At 44.4% G+C, this 18,898-nt stretch overlaps 1 protein-coding gene across 1 annotated transcript; it reads left to right on the top strand.

Annotated features, from left to right (window-relative positions):
• Positions 1 to 14,682: 14,682 nt before the first annotated feature.
• Positions 14,683 to 14,895, top strand: T265_05995 (hypothetical protein; the record flags this gene model as incomplete). The annotated part of the gene is made up of 1 exon (XM_009171147.1): positions 14,683 to 14,895. One exon carries the CDS (start codon positions 14,683 to 14,685, stop codon positions 14,893 to 14,895), a length of 213 nt encoding a protein of 70 aa, XP_009169411.1.
• Positions 14,896 to 18,898: the final 4,003 nt, after the last annotated feature.

Here is an 18,898-nt window from a genome sequence, read left to right as displayed (position 1 = left end):
AACTACATGGTTTCAGCCGCATCTTACTTGCAATCATGCTAAATTTGGACATGTTGGCGGTATTGCGGGGTGCGTTTAATCACCAGGATCTGGTTGGTTGAATCTCTGTTGAACTCGGTATCACTTGAACAGTACCACAGTATTCTTATGAGTTTTTGGTGGGAAGTCACTTGCACAATTTGGCAAGCAAATCACAAGACCGATTCGCTCTTTATCCACCCAAAAACGTCTTAACCCACCACATTCATCATCCAACGTACCGATTACATAATGATCCCTCAAGCTTGTTGGTCGGAACTTTAAACGTCAACATCCGGTGAGGCCAGTTTTACTCCAAACACACTGAGCTCGTTTTATTTGCTGGTCCGTTTAGCTACATGATTCCGTAACTGCATGAGTCTGTTTGCAGTACTAGTTAGCCTCGAGATGACTGAAGTGGTTAGAGCGCAAATTTACTGACCAGAAGGTCTGTGGTTCGAACCCGACCTCTGCCTCTCGACTTCCTTTGTCTAGGCGTGGGCAACCTGGCAGCATCCTAGCCCCCGTGCTTTCTTCGGATGACTATGGGCAGATACCATGTAGGAGCCGCATGGGGAACAACTTACCCAGAGGCTGCATCTATACACGTCGCTTTGTAGCCTTCGGTATTCGCAACCTTCAGACGGCTTGGCGGCTGCTCATTAGTCCACAGACGAATTCTTTCGAGGTACCTCCATAACTTAGTTCTTTTGGGACGGATAGGATGCGGCAGCGTACAGATGGTTGTTTTCCGTTTGTCCAATCGCTTAAAGCTTTGCTCATTGGGGTTGCGTCAACATGTGTGTTCGACAACTGCATCCGAGTAAAAGTTCAGTATGACTCACTTAACCTTGGTTATCGTTCAGTGACACATATATATATATATATATATAACTGTATTAAAAGCCCTACAGTGAAGAGAAGAGAAAAAGAGTGGGTGAGGGAGGGGACCTAGTGCTGGCCTATGTCAAGCATACTGAGGTGCCTACACCCCCAACAGCTCAGTCAAGCAATCTGGAAAGAAACCAACAGCACGAACGCCACTGATATCAATTCGCCGCCATTTCTTGCAGCGTCTCCATCCAAGCACAGACGGGGTCACGGGGACTGGAAGTCGCACAACACCAACAGCACCCAAACTCTTCGTGATCCCTTTCACGCCTTTCTGCCAAGTTGTGCTGTCCACCTCGCGGTTTGCGCCAACCTGAAGGAGGCACGGAGAACAACACGTCTCGGTAGACGATCTTTCGGCATGCGTGGCACATGACCGAGCCATCGCAGTCGATGATGCTGGGTATTTTCTCGGATTGAGGTGCCTGCAGCACAACCAAATACCCGTCTTCTAATCGCCTCGTTCATGTCATGGAGCTCTTCCTAAACAGTGACGAGTGGGTTCCTCATTCAACTTGTTGTCGGTATAATGAGGAAAACTAACAAGGCGGTGCTAGCAACTGTGCTGGACACAGCTGAGCCAAAATCCTTCTACCGATGATACATCACAGCGTTACGTATTCTCGAAAATTGTTCGTTACTAGCTGGTGGATAAAGCCATGAAGTGACTTGTTTCATCCAATCTCCGCAACCATGCGCTCAAGATCAGTATACCCCATGGCTGCATTGATGTTGCACCTTGAACCCTGTCAGTGCGGGTTATGTCATTGATCAATTGAAAAAAACCAATTTACCAGGCGGCAATGGCGGCGACAGTTCTTCATTTTGGAGCTCGGTCAACAATGTATTGTGTGTATTGTTTTGGTTTTCGCCCAGTTGGTGGGCAATTTTTTGTTCATTCAGTCACGGGAATGTGGTGACTTTGGGAAGAAAACTCGATGGTGAAACCTTAATACCGTGATGTGAAAGCCAGAGCTTGGGGTGGCTCAGTGGTTAGGGCGCGAACTTACTGACCGGATGATCTGTGTTTCGAACCCAACCCCGGCATATCGACTGCTGCTGTCCAGGTTTGAGCAACCTGGCATGGTTTCAGCCCTCGTGCTTCCTTCAAGAGGCATTGCAGCTAAGAGCCGAAGAGGTGTTGCAACTGACTTTTCATTACTTCCTTTTCAATGGTTTTGCTGTAGTTCATCGGTTTGGGCGTTGGTAAACCTGTTACAGCCGGTCGTCGTGGAATACTTCTCTCTGCCGCTAGTGTTTTTTTAGGTTGCAACAGTCCCGAATCAGAATAGGCCTTCGACTAATTCATCTTGGAGTGGTGGATAATACGCAACTTATTGGCAGTTAATGATCGGTTCTCCAATGATACATTGGAGATGCATTGGTTGTCGATGAATAGATCGACAACCAAGCGATCAACTACCAATAAATGCACCTGAGCTACAAATATCTCAACTCTACCCATAGGTAAATTACTTTCGCGCGATGGATTTGTACTTGGTGTTTGGGTTAGAGTAATCTGAGCCGGATTCGACTGCCTTACAAAGCCCCCACGCATACTCTTGTGAGGATAAACAATACCCCTGTTGAGCTCGAAATGGTCCAGTGGTTGAAGCACGTATTTACTGACCGGAAGGTCCTTGGTTCGAACCCCATCTCTGCATCTCGACTTTTCCTGTCTAGGCTTGGGTAACCTGGCGGTATCTTGGCCCTAGTGCTTCCTTCGGATGGCATGACAGCTAGGCACCGGAAGGGTAGCTACAGCTGAACTATTATTATTGATACGAGCATATATCGATCCACTGGACACAGCAGCGCCTCCACTCTAGTGCCACCAGCGCTCCCCACAACTAAACGTTACTCTCGCCAATTCGATAATCTGTCAACCTTCATGTCAGAAGTGTCGCACTGGACACAGCATCGCCCACTGGCACTTACCAGTGTGGTGCCAACGTGGTGTTCGGTTATCTGCATTCCGTGATATTCGAAGCAGATTGACACTAGCAATTTACACCCAATTTACAATTCCAGTGTAGAGCTGTCGTGTCCATCATCACCAGTCAGTTTATCGCTCACCTGTTCATCGATCGAGCAAACGCCCTTGTTACACATTTCCACGGTCAAATTAAACGCAAGAAACGTCCAGGACACGTCCAGTTATCTGGATAAGTTCGGTTTCCCTTTTTCAGTTTCGTCTATCACCGTTCGGAGATATATTTTGAAGTTTCATGGGACAGAATTCTGGTGACCCGAAGACCAATTGAAGGCAAGAGAGGCTCCGGATATTCGAAAATCCCGTTGTGATAGCCGGCAGTTAAATTTTCTGGAAAGAAAATTCTCCAAAACCCTTTAGTCACTTATCGGGAAATGTTCTCAAAACCTAGTTCGTTGCTGTTGACATATCCGTGCCATCGTTGAAGACATCACTGTAGGTGATTTTCTGTTTTACGGTGAACGGCCCCGTGCTCTATGGATCAGAATCAAACGATGTTGGAAGATGTTTTTGTCGGGAATGCGGCTAGGTTGAGGCGAATCTGCAAACGGAAGGCTGACGGAAACTCGGGGACTACGACCACCTGGTGAGCCAGAAGCGGGACGAAGCTGGTCGCAGGCTCTAGAGGAGTTTTCAACAAACCTAATAATTGCTTTCGTTCAAGGACTATTTGCTCGTTGAAACGACCTCACTGAGCTAGTCGCGGTTTCATCATTCTGCATAACAATGCTTCATGGTACTTCTGTTTCTTGCCCCGGGCTGTCGATAGGGGGGGGGGAACCTTGGAAGCATTGTGGATAATGTAAACTTGCAGAGAACTCACTTGAGTTATCGTTCAACACAGTTTATCACAAAACTTCACATAGTGCTACAAGAGCAAAAAAATTGTCCGAAATTTATGCGAACAATACGGCTGTGCTGAATTGACCACTGTTAATCCAGAAGTGTACCCGTTTTTGTTTCTTCATCTCAGGAATACGAAGCATGAACGATAGCACTATTAAATTTATCCAGCAAGGCCCAGAGCCGTTGGAGGACGCAAATATTTTCGACACGTACAGCAAACGAACTGCGTGAAATACGCATGGGGAAGAGAAATTTGGAGTGCAAAGGCGTCAAATGTATGCAAAGTTCTTTGTCAGCCACATGTTGTAGAATGATTTCTCATCCATGGTAGAGTGCGATCTCAATTTCTCTTCATCTGGCTAGAAGAAAGTACGGATGGCAACCACCATCGCGATTACATAGAGAGACCATGTGCCAGCAGATCGGGATGAGCGACATACCACTGTTTGAAGGGAAAAATAAAGAAACGTGTGTTGTGTATTCTGACATAGTCCCCTATTTTGTACTATATCTACAAAAACACGGCGTCGCACTCTTTCAGAAAAGCTGATTCGCTCCATTGCAACCAGAGGGTAAACTTGTTTTTTAATTCCCGTTTCGTCTCTTCGCGTGACTTTATTTCATCGGGAGTTTATGTGATGGCCCTGCACACTCACCTAAAAATTATTCGAGAAACTGATCCTTCGAAATGGACCGTATTCAATGGCCCCTTCCCTATAGAAGAGACCATTGTTAGGAACCATAAAGGAGGAGACAATCTTGGTCTCTGATCTTAGTATTTCGAAGGAACTTCTTCATTCCTCCTCTATTCTACATTTACCCAACAATATGTGAGGGAGTGATTTAATTCGTGGTCTCCAGTAGAACCGTTGATACTCCCAAAATGGTTAATCTCCTTAATATCATACTTCTTTGATGGAAGCTGTAGCTTTGTCTGGTCAAAGACGGTAAGCTAGGGAAATACAATGCGTAAGGTTATGTTTCCGGTCCTTCGTGTTCAACTACCGAGACGCATTGTACGGCTGTTCCAACTCCCTTGGCAACCACGGGTAGTGCACATTTCACGGACCCTTTGGGGGTATCTCTAACCGGTTAGAGATACAATCGCAATCATTCATCTAAAGGGAGCCGATAAGCCATGTGACCTAATTGATTTGGTTATCGTTCAAGTCTGATTAGTCAGCGATATATGTACCTGTTTCCCATGATCCAGCTGGTAAATACCATTTTGTATGCGGGATAGGATACTATCATGGTGTCTGAATGTAGACGGAAGGGCACCTGGAGGCCTTAACATACACACATGGGACATCGATGACTGCTATTAGATTACCAGCAGGTAAGTCTAACTTTAGAGGGACCATTTTCTACGGATGATACCATCTCTAACCAAGACAACCGGGATATTGTGTCAGTTCGAACTCCACTGGCCAACATGCGAGTGCCACAGGGAGACGCCCAAATCACCATTCAAAAGTAAGGTTTAGTCTCTGTGTGTTGGTGAGTTGGTGTAGGTATTGCAGTAACAGTCGTCTACGTCTAAGGAAAAAAGGAAAGCAATAATCTCACTATACCGCAACAAAAACACAGAATCGAGTTGAAGTCCCACACAAACAACTGAATATGAAAGAGACGATTTGTGTTCATCGCCCGTATGCACCATCCTGATCTAACGAAGTTTGACGACCTTTATCGATTTGAGTACTGCGAGAGAGCAGTTCCTCAACTATGGTGAATCACGTGGTTAACGAATATTTTATTCTGATTTCTTCACCTCAATGACGGACTAAACTCACATCGACGACATGTAATGTGGTTCTCAAAAAGTTTTAAGCAGGGTGAAGTGCACATTGCTACGATAACTGAAGAACAACGTTCCATTTTGTTTGATTACCATGAATTCAAAAATGATCAATCTTAAGGGTTCACATGCTTATGCAGTCTTATCTATGTTTGCTCGCACGGTATTTCCCTAAAAAGTCGTCAGTCAATGAACCAATCAACAACGTGTCACGTGGCATGAAGAATGTGCGGCGCTATCTCCGATTGATATACAGTTCGGCCATAATTCAAACCGGCCGCCAATCAGAGCGCGGCTTAACTCCTATCCAATAGGATGCGAACTCGCATTGTCCCATGGACCTGTGGGATGTTCACCGCTCTTAAATGCAGCAGCTGTTCGATGCCCACGATTGTTCAGCAGAGGTAGACTTTACTCGCAAGAAGAAATCCATAGAGGAAACTTTCGTGAGTGCTAAAACAAGCATCTGGTTGAAGTTATTCGAACAACAAATCCAGCCGATTCTATATTCAGTCTCCACGGCTTTTCACACTAGACAGGGGTAAAACACATGTCGACTAGTTCCATCAAGCTGGACTTATCGGTGGGAACAATTTTTACAATTAAGCTTTGCTCACCTGTGATTTCCCATGGGAAGTTTCCCTGAATCCAGGCTTAAGTGAACAAAAATAAGAGATTAGGTTGAGATTTGTGCAAGTTTTCCCTTATCATTAACAGTTTGCAAATAAGTGTGAAACTCCACTCGCGTACATGCCAGTGTCCAGGTAGAATATAAGATTTAATGGGAACTCAGATCATGCGCCTACCTGATGAGCCCTTAGAAATTGTTGGCGGACAATCGAAGAGCTTTGAGCAATTATTATGAGTAGTATGTTCCGTCAAGAAAAATGTGAGGCGGCATCTCGAATATCGTAGTAGCTGAAACATCAGGCTATATTTATGCAGCACATTCATTTGGATAAAAGCATCGTAAATGAGAGATTCAGCTAGGATTGGGTTTGGTCTCCCGGTTAATAGCAAGTTCATCGGTGAATCGAAATGTGTTCCTTGTGGTATTTGGTCCTTGCCATCCTGGATAGGTTCGGGGTAGTTTTATGTGGCATGTTTTGCTTACCCACCAAACTCTCATTCATGAGCTTTTCTTCCCCTTTATCCACAGAAGTTATCGAGAACTCCATGCTTTTGAAATACTACTTTCCCATCATGATTCCACAGCGTGCATACCACAGATGTGGCAAACTATGCCTGAATGGTCATCATTTGCTGTTTGGTTGGTTATCAAGTGCCTAGCTCCATTTTCTTACATACGACCACAGTCACACATGGCCGACGCGGCTTTCGACACAGCAGCCCTTGTGCAAACGATCGCTAGGCCAGCGTACCACAACGTCGCTGGCACCGAACGGTCCACGTAAGCCAAGGAACACCGTTCTAACAAAGAGGATGCTGGTTTGTTGCTAGGTGGCTATTAGTGGTGTGCGTATCCTCGCTTGCTGGGCTTCGGTTAACCGGACTTTCTTCGTTTTTCTTCGTCACGGAAATCGCCCTGAACCCCAATACTCAAAGAGATACTAGGCAAAGAATCCTACTCGGTGAGCATACCAAGACTACCAACGAACGGGACTAAAACACAAACATATTTATTATTTCCTTACTAGCCTGCCAGACATCCCTCCCTTTCATATTCTGAACTTTAACTTAGTTATTGCAAGGTGTTCTAGATGGCCGGTTGCCATACCGCGGAGTGTCTGAAGCGTCCAACCCAAGCAGGGTCAAAAATTATACCTTCTAACACAGAACTATTTCAAAGGATTAAGTACTTCTAAGACGGGTTCATTTTAGTGTGGGAGGCGTGATATACAGTTCTGACTCAACACATCTCGTGAGAAGAAGCAATTTTGATCAGGGAGATTTTCTGGCACTCCTGAAGGTGTTCCTTCAAACAGCAGTGTTGTACTCGTCCTGCATCAGTCTGCAAAATATGGCTGCGAGCTTTGCAACCCCAAGAATGGGTTCACGTAGCAAGTAAATAGTGAGCGAAGAACTAAGAAAACAGTGTTGTCATATCAAGTACATGAATTTTCCAAATACCCAAATAAATTCTCTCCTATTCTCAAATTCTGGGTTCCAGATTATCACTAAGGAACGACGGGGCGTATCAAATCTTATTTCAGTTGGCACAATTTGAAAAAAAACTACCTCGATCCTGGGAATGTATGACATAACCGTCCTGTTTAACAGCTATTCTCTCCCTCAAAGGTAGTCTAGTTTACAAAAAACCAGGTCGCATTGACGTGGCCGGAATCACTGGTGCGTAAATCACGCAACGATACCTTCGCATTTCCAGTGACTTACCCTTTATTTCTGTGATGTAGACTGCACTTCCCATGTTGGGCTTTACTTTGGTCATTAGTTTGTCCTTCATTTGCGACATTTTGTATTTACTATCATCGAAACTCGCCGAAATTTTGGCCTTGTTTTCATCGATGATTGGTTGAAATAACAAAACTTCGCCAGTCATCAGTGTGTTTTCCTCGAACTGTAAACAGATTTTGGGAAAACGATAGTTAGTCATCATCATCACCATCATCGATCGACAGCACAGCATCAGTGTTCAACACCGATGCTTCGTTGACGTGGAAGCGATATACATATCAGGCTACTGTAAAATCCTATAGTAATATGAACGTTTGTAAATCTACAATCTACAAAACTTCACCACGAAAAAATCTCTTAAAGCAGTAAAAAGCAGTAAAACAGTAAAGTAAAGCTAGGATCCCTCCTCCAAAACCTTTTTAGCAGAATGGATGGACAGGTGGTCAAATGTGGTAGTTGCTAGAGTTGTATTCTCACTCCTATGTGAAAGGACCACTAACCAAATTCGATAGCGATTTCATGCTGAATGTGAAGTTATTCAATGCTGAAGAGCCGAGAAGAATTTCACAGCTGTCCCATCGTTGTTGTGAATCATCTGCACTAGAAATATTCCGAATCTCCAGGTAGACTCGAACCCACGACCTCCAAGCCGGTGGTGTACTGTTCGGCCACAGGCTGTGATTAACCGGGACTTGGACAAAATGCACCACTCATTCTTCATTCACATGGTTCACACCGCATGGTCAAGTGGTGACCAACGGACCAACTGATCCATCCACTTGTCCTGTATGACAGATGACTACAACTAATAGTAGAACAAGGCTAAAAATCTACTGCATGATTTCTAACTTCAACCAGTTCACCATTGTACTCGTGTGTTTGAACAAAGTAACCAGGTTTTTTTTAGGGTTTTTACCTGAGTAATTTCAGACGTTTAAATGTTCCCCTATGTCTACCGTTGATGTGTCAGGACGTGAAGGCGCTATCTCTCCTTGCCATTTTCCATCTACCCTGATAAACGCGCAAACATGCTGGATACACTGAATGAGTTGATTCAACTATCCAAACAGTAACTCTAATTAAAACCTCAAGATTCATGATGAGCGAGACAAGTAGATAATCACCCAAATTAGTCAGTCTTTCATGGGACATTGATTTACTGAGGACAACGCATCAGTTTCATCACGAAAAATCTTCTGCTAGCATTCTGTAGTCAGCATATTTCATGATACGACCCATTGTCATAATCATAATCATCATCATCATCATCCCAGCGTACTTGCCGTACGGTGGTTCAGTTTCATTCACCGATGGTTTGGGGGAGTGGGGTAGATAGCTACTCATTGGACGTGGCTGCGGATATATCTGTTGTGCAAATACAAGCTTGTCAGAGGAGTTTCGTTTTGGGAGATCAGGAGAAGAGCTATGCATTGAAGTCAACAGCTTCGATGTACGAGCGTCACTGAGGGAGCGACTAGGCCACGTCTCTAACCAAGGATACGTCCCCTCTCCAGGTCCCCATTCAAGGAGACGGCAGTGACCAGTGCAGCCGAACTTTCTGGTAGTAGTTTTCATACTCCGCTCCGACACCCCACAATTTAGGCTTCGCTGTTTTCTTAAAGAACCAGCCGCGATACCTACCAAGTCCCCATAGAGTGCTATGGATCTTGTGTTGGAATACACGACACTTTTCTTAACAGTGTCGTTTCCTGGTATCACCCCCGAGATAGTACTGGTTATTCCAGCAAACTCAGTTTTATGCACTAAGCAGAATACAGGACTCTTGAAGTCAAGTCAGTTTATTTCAAAATGCCATGGTGGGAGCAACAGGAGACCCAGTAACACTGCACAACTCTTTCACCCTTATTGCGAATCGTGAGCAATGCACATCCCATGAAATTCCAGTAGGGAGTTCTAAGCCCGCGAACTCCCGGATAACAGTTAAACACAAGCGTTCGGCCACGAGCGGTTGACCAGCAGTGTGATTAACTCGAACTTAGAGCGCCACCCATTCTTCAACCGGAGAATTCACATCATGTGTTGGCTAGCTGATCGTGATTTTTTCACAACTGATTGTGGTTCATTAATCGTCCTAACTGCAGCGCCGAAGCTGCAAGCTCTGACATGATTACAAGCCCAGATTTTGGATAGGACATATTCTACCACATTGGATACAACCGCTACTTCAACTGCTCTTCAGTTTTGGAAGTTCATGTCATAAATTGAAAGTATGCTTTGCTTGGCTAGAATTGACGAGAAATTAGTTCAAACGAGGACGACAGAACAGAGTCTAAAAAGCCATAACTGCAAATGAAAAGCAATGTTTGATACAGGATGGCCTATTTAGACAGATAAACATGTCTCAAAAGCTGACACGTTCATCATCTGCCCCTAACACCGAGATTCCATCGGATTAAAGTTGTTCTGTCAGCTTGGTGTGGTCTGCCGAGTTGGATACAGACTTCATTTTTGTTAGCTAAAAATGGAATGGATTGTCTCTGGTGACGAAACTCCTTGTAGAGGCGGGCTAACAAGTAGTACAAGCAGAATTCCCTCCGATCAGGGGTGAATGTCTCGTTGCTTCCAGTGCTGTAAAGACCATCTGGCAGAAAGGGCCAGGTTTGGCCCCATTAGTTCAGATGATCCCCGTAGACAACGACAGCTTTTCGCTTTTCGTGATCAAAATGTCTGTAAGTTTGAAACTTACCTCTTTTCTTGATTCATACTCTATCTGGATATTATGATCGCCATCACTTTCCCAGGCTGAAGCCAGTATCACGTCAGCTGTTGTACCTGAGAAAAAAATGAAGTTGGGCGTTTGTTTTTAGCGTTGGTCAGACGGCATGAGTTAATCAGTGAAAAGATTTCCAATGTTCCATATGTGGATTTTGCTCTTTAAAGGCACTTCGCTTTTGTCAATAAGATTGGGACAGCTGAACACAGCTCATGCAGCTCTGGTAAGGTTCAGGACTGTAGCCGACCAGCCAGGAGTTTGGATTATCCAACCTATGGCTCCAAAGTCCCTCTTGGCAGCATGTTTGGTGGTAGAGCCTCGTGGAATGCGCATTGATAATGACTCCCAACAAAGATGAATACGATTTTCAATGGGCTGATTTCTACATTAGCATCAATCCTATCGACAACAATCAACTAGGATTTTCCTTGCCAACTGTGTGGATCAAGTGGATCTCTTAAACATTACTGACCAGTGCGGAATGCCCCTGAGCTTTGTAAACGTTCTTCGTGTCTTTTATTCGTACACATCCTGTTGCCTTGGACCTAAAATGAACTGTCCACTGGTTTTCTCATAGCAGGCGAAATCCGTCCAGGTTGTCTCATCGCGTTTTTGATTCAGCTTTTTTTGACATTCATATGAAATGCACACTCTATTCCATATTAAAAACCCCGTCTGAAAGGTCGTTAATGGACTAGGATTCGCAGACAACAGCATTTTGTTTTCCGGAGATCATCCGTCTGCTCAAACTACATTAAACAAGAGGTCATATGTGGCCCCATATTTTGCTACGGGTTTTGTCCCTTCAAACTGCGAGGTCCAACATAAGGATTTCCCATCCCCTTATGCCCCTTTGAAATTTCAGAACACAGAATTGGAATTTGTTGATAAATTCACTTATCTTGTTGGCTACGTACACAAGCCTTGATTGTACAGTACCCGCGGCCTCCTAGATAGCAAGTGAACGCAACCATTCGGCCAGGAGCGGCTGATTTACAGTGTTTAACTCGCACTTTGACAGGATACAGCACCATTCATTCTCCATTCAAGGGGACCGAATCACGTGGTCACGTGTTGACTGGCTCCTGAAGTGATGAATCCCTAGATGACAAGTTCAATCGTCGTGTGCATTAATCTTCCTTATCATTTACTCTGTTGCTAGTGTGCGGGATTTTAACAGTTCGGCATACAGTGGCTCTACTTACAGTGGTTGGTGAGTTCACTGGGAATCTACTGCGCACAACTGTTCGAATCCAAATTATGTTTTCGTCAAAACGATTTGCAGAATTTTTCGAAAACGCTTCACAAACTCCCAACCAGCAGCAGAAGACACCAGTTTTATTCCTACTTTTGCTCGCAGCCCATACATGATAGGTCCTATTCTCTGAAGGATAAAGTGTTTCTACGCCTTGGCTGAGGTATGGTTCGCCCTGAAAATTACCGAAGCCTAAAGAGGTTGTCCACCTACATCCACAATACACTTCCGAGTGACCGTGTAACTCTGATTAGCTCCTTTCCCTATGTGGAATAAGGAACATCTTCGCCACATCAACTGCTTCCATTTTCACATCGATCGAGTCAATCAATGGTGAACTTGGGCATCAGATGAAATGTTAGTGTTAAAAATGAGTGGCTTTCGTTAAAAGGTTTTGAACACCGTAAGGTTTTGGTGGCACCATATTCTGTAAGCTAATAATTCTACGGTTAACGAAATACCCGTGGTGAGATGATGTGGGATGCTTGTTGGATGTGAACTATTGGCTACTCTTAACAATGTGTCCAGCTTAGACTGACCTCATATTAAGGGATGGACTACATTTGGAACAGAAGACATTTTTACTAGACGAAACCTGAAAGGATGTTGTCCACTTCTCTTATCATATACATACTGTTTAGTTTGATGATTTGTCACTTACTCCACAGATCTTGCAGTGGACCAACTGGAGGGGAAGATACAATAGAATGCGTCGTTATGAGTATACGAAAGGTTCACCCAAATTTTCCCATGGGGAATTTCATAGGACCAATATGAATTTAACTAGTTAGGATGTACTGAAACAAACGGTACTCGTACTGCGACTAAAAGTGCTGATTTCATACATGCCTCACTCTAATCCAGAAACCGATCAGCACTTTTATTGACTTCAGTGCTTTAGGTCCGAAATTTGTTTCGATTCACAACGATATTCTGATCCGCGCAGCTAATGCGGCTTCGGGTGTTGAAATTATAAAGATCTGTCAATATTCATCGCCAAGTTTGCAGTGTTATGTGTGACTTTTGGGGTATAAAACTCACGAGCATTAACTGTGGAGTAAGCTGAAGGACCATTGGGAATACGACTTCGCGGCTTGTATTCAGGTGACTGACATGCCACAAGGGGTGTCATTTAGCTCATCTGTTACGTACCTGGATTGCTAGTCCACTCAGTACCCTTCTCCTCCTTTCCCATTTCACCCACAACATCAGGTGTCTTACCGGGGGTGCAGCCTTTCAATGACGCACTGCCAGTGGTGAAATGCTCCAGCCGGCTGACTGTAGAACCTCCTCTACGCCACCAAACGATGCATCGAATGAGTGGATCAGAACGACACGCGCCAGAGGGCCGCTAGGCAACTATTCAACTGTGGGTTGCGCCGGGTCAATAGTGAACTAACCAATCATCCTTCAGCTGTAGCACCCTTTCAGTGCCTAACTGCCATGCCACCCGAAGGAAGCAGGAGAGCTGGGATATTTCCAGGTTGCCCAAGCCTAGACAGAAAAGTCGAGAGGCAGAGGTCAAGTTCGAACCAGGGACCTTCAATTAACCAATAAGCAGCAAAGAGCGGCAACACTTGCACGTGATTGGTTAGTCCGCCAGTCCAATCAGCGTTAGACGTAGTTATCGTGACTGTACAGTGGGGTAGCTATCGATGTTCTGCCCAATCACTGTGCATTATCTCAGCTACTGCGCCTGCACGGATGCAACGGGGTCGATTGCACGTGCAAGTGTCATCGTTGTGCTGAATGGAGTGCTTGTTTGACCCTTATAAATATGGTACAAACAGCGAATCCTTATTACTGCTGCGGATGAAGAACACTCAGAAAACATGCGGGTCCAATCACCAATAACATTTCAGTATAGGGTCCAGACTAGTAAATGGTCTATTGCTCCGTGGGCTTTCGGCAAACCTCATACGGCATTTAGAAAGGGGTTGCCTCTGCACACGCAACAGGCACTCAAAGTCTTTCAATTAAACAAATCCGAGGGTGTTCTGGTCGTCAAGAAAACTTTAATCCATTAGCCTGTTCACGAAAGAATCTTATGCAAAGTTGTCCCGGAAAGTCTCATGTCCTGTGTACACATCCACGAATGATATTGTGGTTTAAATATTGTTCCCAGTTTATGGTGACCACATTTCGGACATGCCCCGAACTGTAACGGCAGAACTGGAAAGAAGACACCACCAGAGTTTCATGTGCATGAGAATACAATAGAGGAGATCTTTTGTAGAACGAAATTTCATATCCACGATGCCATTTAGCATCAATACGTTCTTGAGAGTTTTAGTTGCTTACTTCATTTGCTTCCAAGTGCTCTGTGTTATTGTGCAAACATGACTGCACTCTCTGTACTTTACAGGCCTCCTTTGCACATGCAAACACTTAAGGATGCTTCAAGGATGACTTGAAGCTTTTACCAATCAACATGGTAGAACCTAGCCCGGACCCCTAATTTTCACATTCGGGCTTCTATTGGACTATCTGTTCTTTACTGATGATACATAGACTGCATTCTCAAGATGGTGAAAAGTGGTGTTGTTAAGCGTTTTCTTAGAAGCTGAAGTCCCTTCCACCTCCTTGACACACAGCTGGTCAGATGTCCATAATCCCCAATGCATTGAAAGCCCACAAAGACATGCTCGTTTCAACAGTTTTTGATTGATTAGACAGAAGCGTGTTGTTGGATAAGCGAACGCGGAATACGGGCTCTGATTAGACCGTTTTGGGAAAGGATGGATGCTTGGACAGATTTATAGAGAAATATGTCCTTGATAGACCCACCGGAACTACTGTGCTGGCTGAGCCCATCTTCAACCAACTGCAGTCAGGATTGTGGTGATCGGTATAGCCGATCGGCCGATTTACCGAGTAGTTTTAACAACAGATTGCGTTTGTCGAGCAACGGGGCATTTGGGTCTGCCTCAACCGAGATTGCCGTTCAGAGTCGGTTTGAAAAGGCGTTGCCTTATGTATGATAAAAATTCTGATCCTGTAGATGCATCCATTGCCTTCAAAGTCAGCATAGTAACAGGTAAATCGATCGCCATCAGTCTGTACTCCATTATCTATTTCCAAATTAGAATTGTTCAGCGGCTTCATCTGGAGATCAGAATCATAGCGCTCAAACCGAAATAGGCCATTTATTGTTTTCACGGATCATCATGTAAGGCTCAAGTGTGACAAATGAGAGGACACAACCTAGTTTTCTAATGCTTCGCATATTCTAGGTATCACTGGTATAATTGCTGGCCAGAGGATGCATCGTCAAAATGTTGACTCATCAACGGATTAGTGAAAGTGTAAAGATTGAATTTGCGAACTGGGTGAACTAGGGCGGATGCTTTCCGTGGAAACAATATGCTTATGGAACAACGGTGGAATATGACTCAGGTGTACTTCTTGATGTATTTGTACCTTTCGAGAAACAGTTTTTTTCAAACACGAAGAAATACCAGTCTCTGGTGAATATACACTCATTTGCTAATTAATTTGGTTTTTCGACAGACTCACCTAGAACCCAGTTGAATCTCTCGGTTTCTGATGTTTCCAGGCAACTGAATTATAAAAATATATATGTATCGCGATATCTCGAATATCGTAGCGACTGAAACATGAGGCGGCCTGGTGCAGCACATTCAGTCGCCTAGAAACACCAAACCGAGAGATTCAGCTGAGTTCCAGGTGAGTCTCTCGAAAAACCAAATTAGTTTGCAAATGAGTGTATATTCGCTAATTTCGTGCAATTTGGTTTCAAGTAGAACATAAGGTTGACGGAAACCCGGGGACTGCGCCTACCTGATGAGCCCCAAGAAGGGCGAAACCGGTCGCATTACAAAAATATATAAATACCAGTTTTGCTTACTTGTAACGTTAACGGGAAAGCCGGGATCAACGTTCAGGGCTTGGTGGATTTTTGTCATGATGTCGCTACTGACTTTGGCTTCGGTGTTTCTGCATTCGGCTATGTAGATTTTGACTGATTTCTCTTCTCCTTCCTTTGGAAATTTGGGAATTTGCGAACACCCGAAAGGCGGTATATTCGCCTTTTTCAAGACCGACTCCACCTGTTTGAAGGAAGAAAGAGTTGTTTTAAGGTATGATACAGTTAGGAATCTGTTCATAGGCGCAGAAGTTTGTTCATGCTCTGAAGACGGGCATCTGCCTAAACGTCAGTCATCGCGTAATCAGGACACAACTCAAGTTAGTCATGACCACTGGGAAAAAGTTATTGGACATTGTACTCTCACGCGGACATCTGAGTGCGACCTGAGGAGGAGGTCAGTTTCTATGACAACATACCAGCCTTTAATATCCAATATGGAAATAAATCACGCGAAAATTAATGGCTAATAGGTGTGTGAAGCCTCGACAAAGATTGATAGCCCAGTTACATCGGGAACAGAAAACTAAATGTGACCACCTGATAATACCATGAAACGTATGACATGAATTGTTATGCACCTGACGCGCTGGAACTAAAAACCGGACACTGACTTACTCCTTTACAAATATCGTACGTTGACAGTTCATCTACACCAAGCGCTTCCAGTAGACCTTGCCACAATTCCTGGGACTGCGGCATGATTGTATAAACTTCACAAACAAAAAAGTGGATGAGAAAGAGGGAAACGTAAAATCAGTGATTCTTTCCAAATATGATAATACCGCGCTCCAAGTAGGTGAGAAATCTTTTCGACCTATCTTAATGGAATACGATTTACAAAGGTCCATATCTTGTGGGATGGGAACTATATACAGAAGCAAATGACGAGGCTTACTCCTAGTCACTATGTGGACGTTCTTCCTCCTGCTATCAGGATGTTAGGACGAGAAAGTCGGGATATTAACTAAGAAACGAGGTTGGGCATACACGAATGCTTCTGACATTCTGTTGAGAAGCTGACTTGAGGAAAGCAGGAGAGCTGGTGGGTTATTTGTAATCCAAAATTCGATCGAAGATGCTCAATTGAAGGTTTTTGCAAAAGGGATGAAAACAGGTGAAATAATATGCCATTTTCACCTGAGAATGTATCACTCAAGCCCAAATTTGTGGTTGATGGCTCCCCGCTAATGATGCTGTTGAATCTAACTTGACCTTACGATAATCCCCCCATTCATTTGCTTACTCCAGTTGTTTTGCTTTTCGTACCCGCCACTCACCTCGCCGCAGAGGCCGTCCTTTCCGACACTTGTGTGTCTGTGTGCGAAGTGCGCTGTTGACCTACTTACCCATGTGCGTTTATGTCCCGTTTGCTGAGCCTGCCTTGACTTGTTTTCTCATGGGTTCCGCGTGATCGCACGTCCAATGAGAACCCCGAGCCGTCGTCGGAAGTAAGTACCGCAACCCCAGCTACTGAGCATCATTCCGCTCGCCGTTGTTTGGTGTGCGGACGTTGACACTGAACTGTGCCGGTCAGTGACAGACCTGTGAACCTGTTAACGCTACGAACTTGATCATTTGAGGTTTGTTGTACACATTTGCTTACCCTTGTGTAAATAGTACCGTAGAATTACGAACCCAATTCTTTCTTGTGATATTCGGGATTGTCGAACCTACGCGTCACTCAAAGTTCCGTATCGGGAACCTTAATAGAGGCACAGTTTTTAAGCTACGCACAAGTAGCGAGTTCGGTAATTCAAAGTTGTGTAGGTCAGTGCACTTACCTACCGTTATTTTACCCGGTATTTCAACACACATTGTACTATTCAAATCTACCGACTGTTAAAGAAAGACTCATGCATTTGGGGGGTTTGGCTTGAAGAAAGTAACTTTTGCACTTCCTGCAGTGGTAGAATTCAATTGTCCAATGTTGAAGTGGATACAAAAAACGCAAGGCATTTTTGTTAACTTACCTCTCATTGACTGCGGTCGGTCTGAACAATTTAAAGGGTGGGGATAAATGAGATTTCAAGTAGAACATAAGGTTGAGGAAACCCGGGGACTGCGCCTACCTGATGAGCCCCAAGAGGGGCGAAACCGGTCTTGGGCTGTCAGATAGTTCTCAGCAACCTTGTGAGTAGTACATTACAGAGATTTGTACCTCTTCGGGCACTCTTTACACAGTTGACATCTTCCGAAAACATGAAGGACAGTAAGATGAGGTTGGGGAAGTTCAGTCGAGTTTTCATCCCAATGAAAAGCCCAGAAACAGACGTCAAAAAATCATCGGCACTGATAAGATTGCAATTCTCCTGTACGATTTGAACCAATAACCTTCCAGTTTTTGGTTGAAAACAACACGAGTCAGCCGCACGTGTCTGGTCCACAGTACCAAAAGGTTACGCAAGGACAGGATATGTCGAGACACTCGCTTGAATCATGCAAACCCTATGTGGTTACGTGTTGATTGGCTACTACGGTTCACGGCTTAACCTCGCAAAAGTGAAATATAAGAAACGGTGCCTAAAAAAGACGAACGTCTGACCAAGATTCAAAGAATGTGACGCTCTAAAAGCCTTTAAAAAACGAAATCCATACTGGGCCAGGAAAGAAGTTAGGTCAATATTCGCATACTGCTGTGTAAATGGGACCTTGGCCCTACCAGCACTTGAGAGTATATGCGTTGTACACTAACATCATAAACACCAATGCCGTCTGAACCGTCCCCCTTCACTCCAATCTAATGAGTAGAATTCTTATCGATTCTATCTGAATAGCTTCGCCTTCCTCCATTTTACTAAGTGAACAACATCCAATACCTTCCCATAACGAGGCCGACACAAGAACCCGAGTGATGTGAACTCTACACATTTCCAGAGGTATCATCAACCGATAGCTGTCTAGTCAGGAGTACCATTTACACTGAAGAGGATGTCAAGAGGAGTGAACCTATCAACCAGCTCGAACACAGTACTACTGAATGAGAATCGGCGTGTGAGGAAAGCTCAGTGTGAGTCAGCTGATGAGATGTGTCGGTCTATCGAGTTTCGAGATTGCAGGGCAAGACCGTCAGAAGTAGCTACCCACCAGGATATGTC

The sequence above is a fragment of the Opisthorchis viverrini genome, assembly GCF_000715545.1.
Source record: "Opisthorchis viverrini unplaced genomic scaffold opera_v5_119, whole genome shotgun sequence".
Classification (NCBI taxonomy): domain Eukaryota; kingdom Metazoa; phylum Platyhelminthes; class Trematoda; order Opisthorchiida; family Opisthorchiidae; genus Opisthorchis; species Opisthorchis viverrini.
Note: the sequence above shows the minus strand (reverse complement) of the source record. Positions and strands in the feature narration are given on the sequence as shown.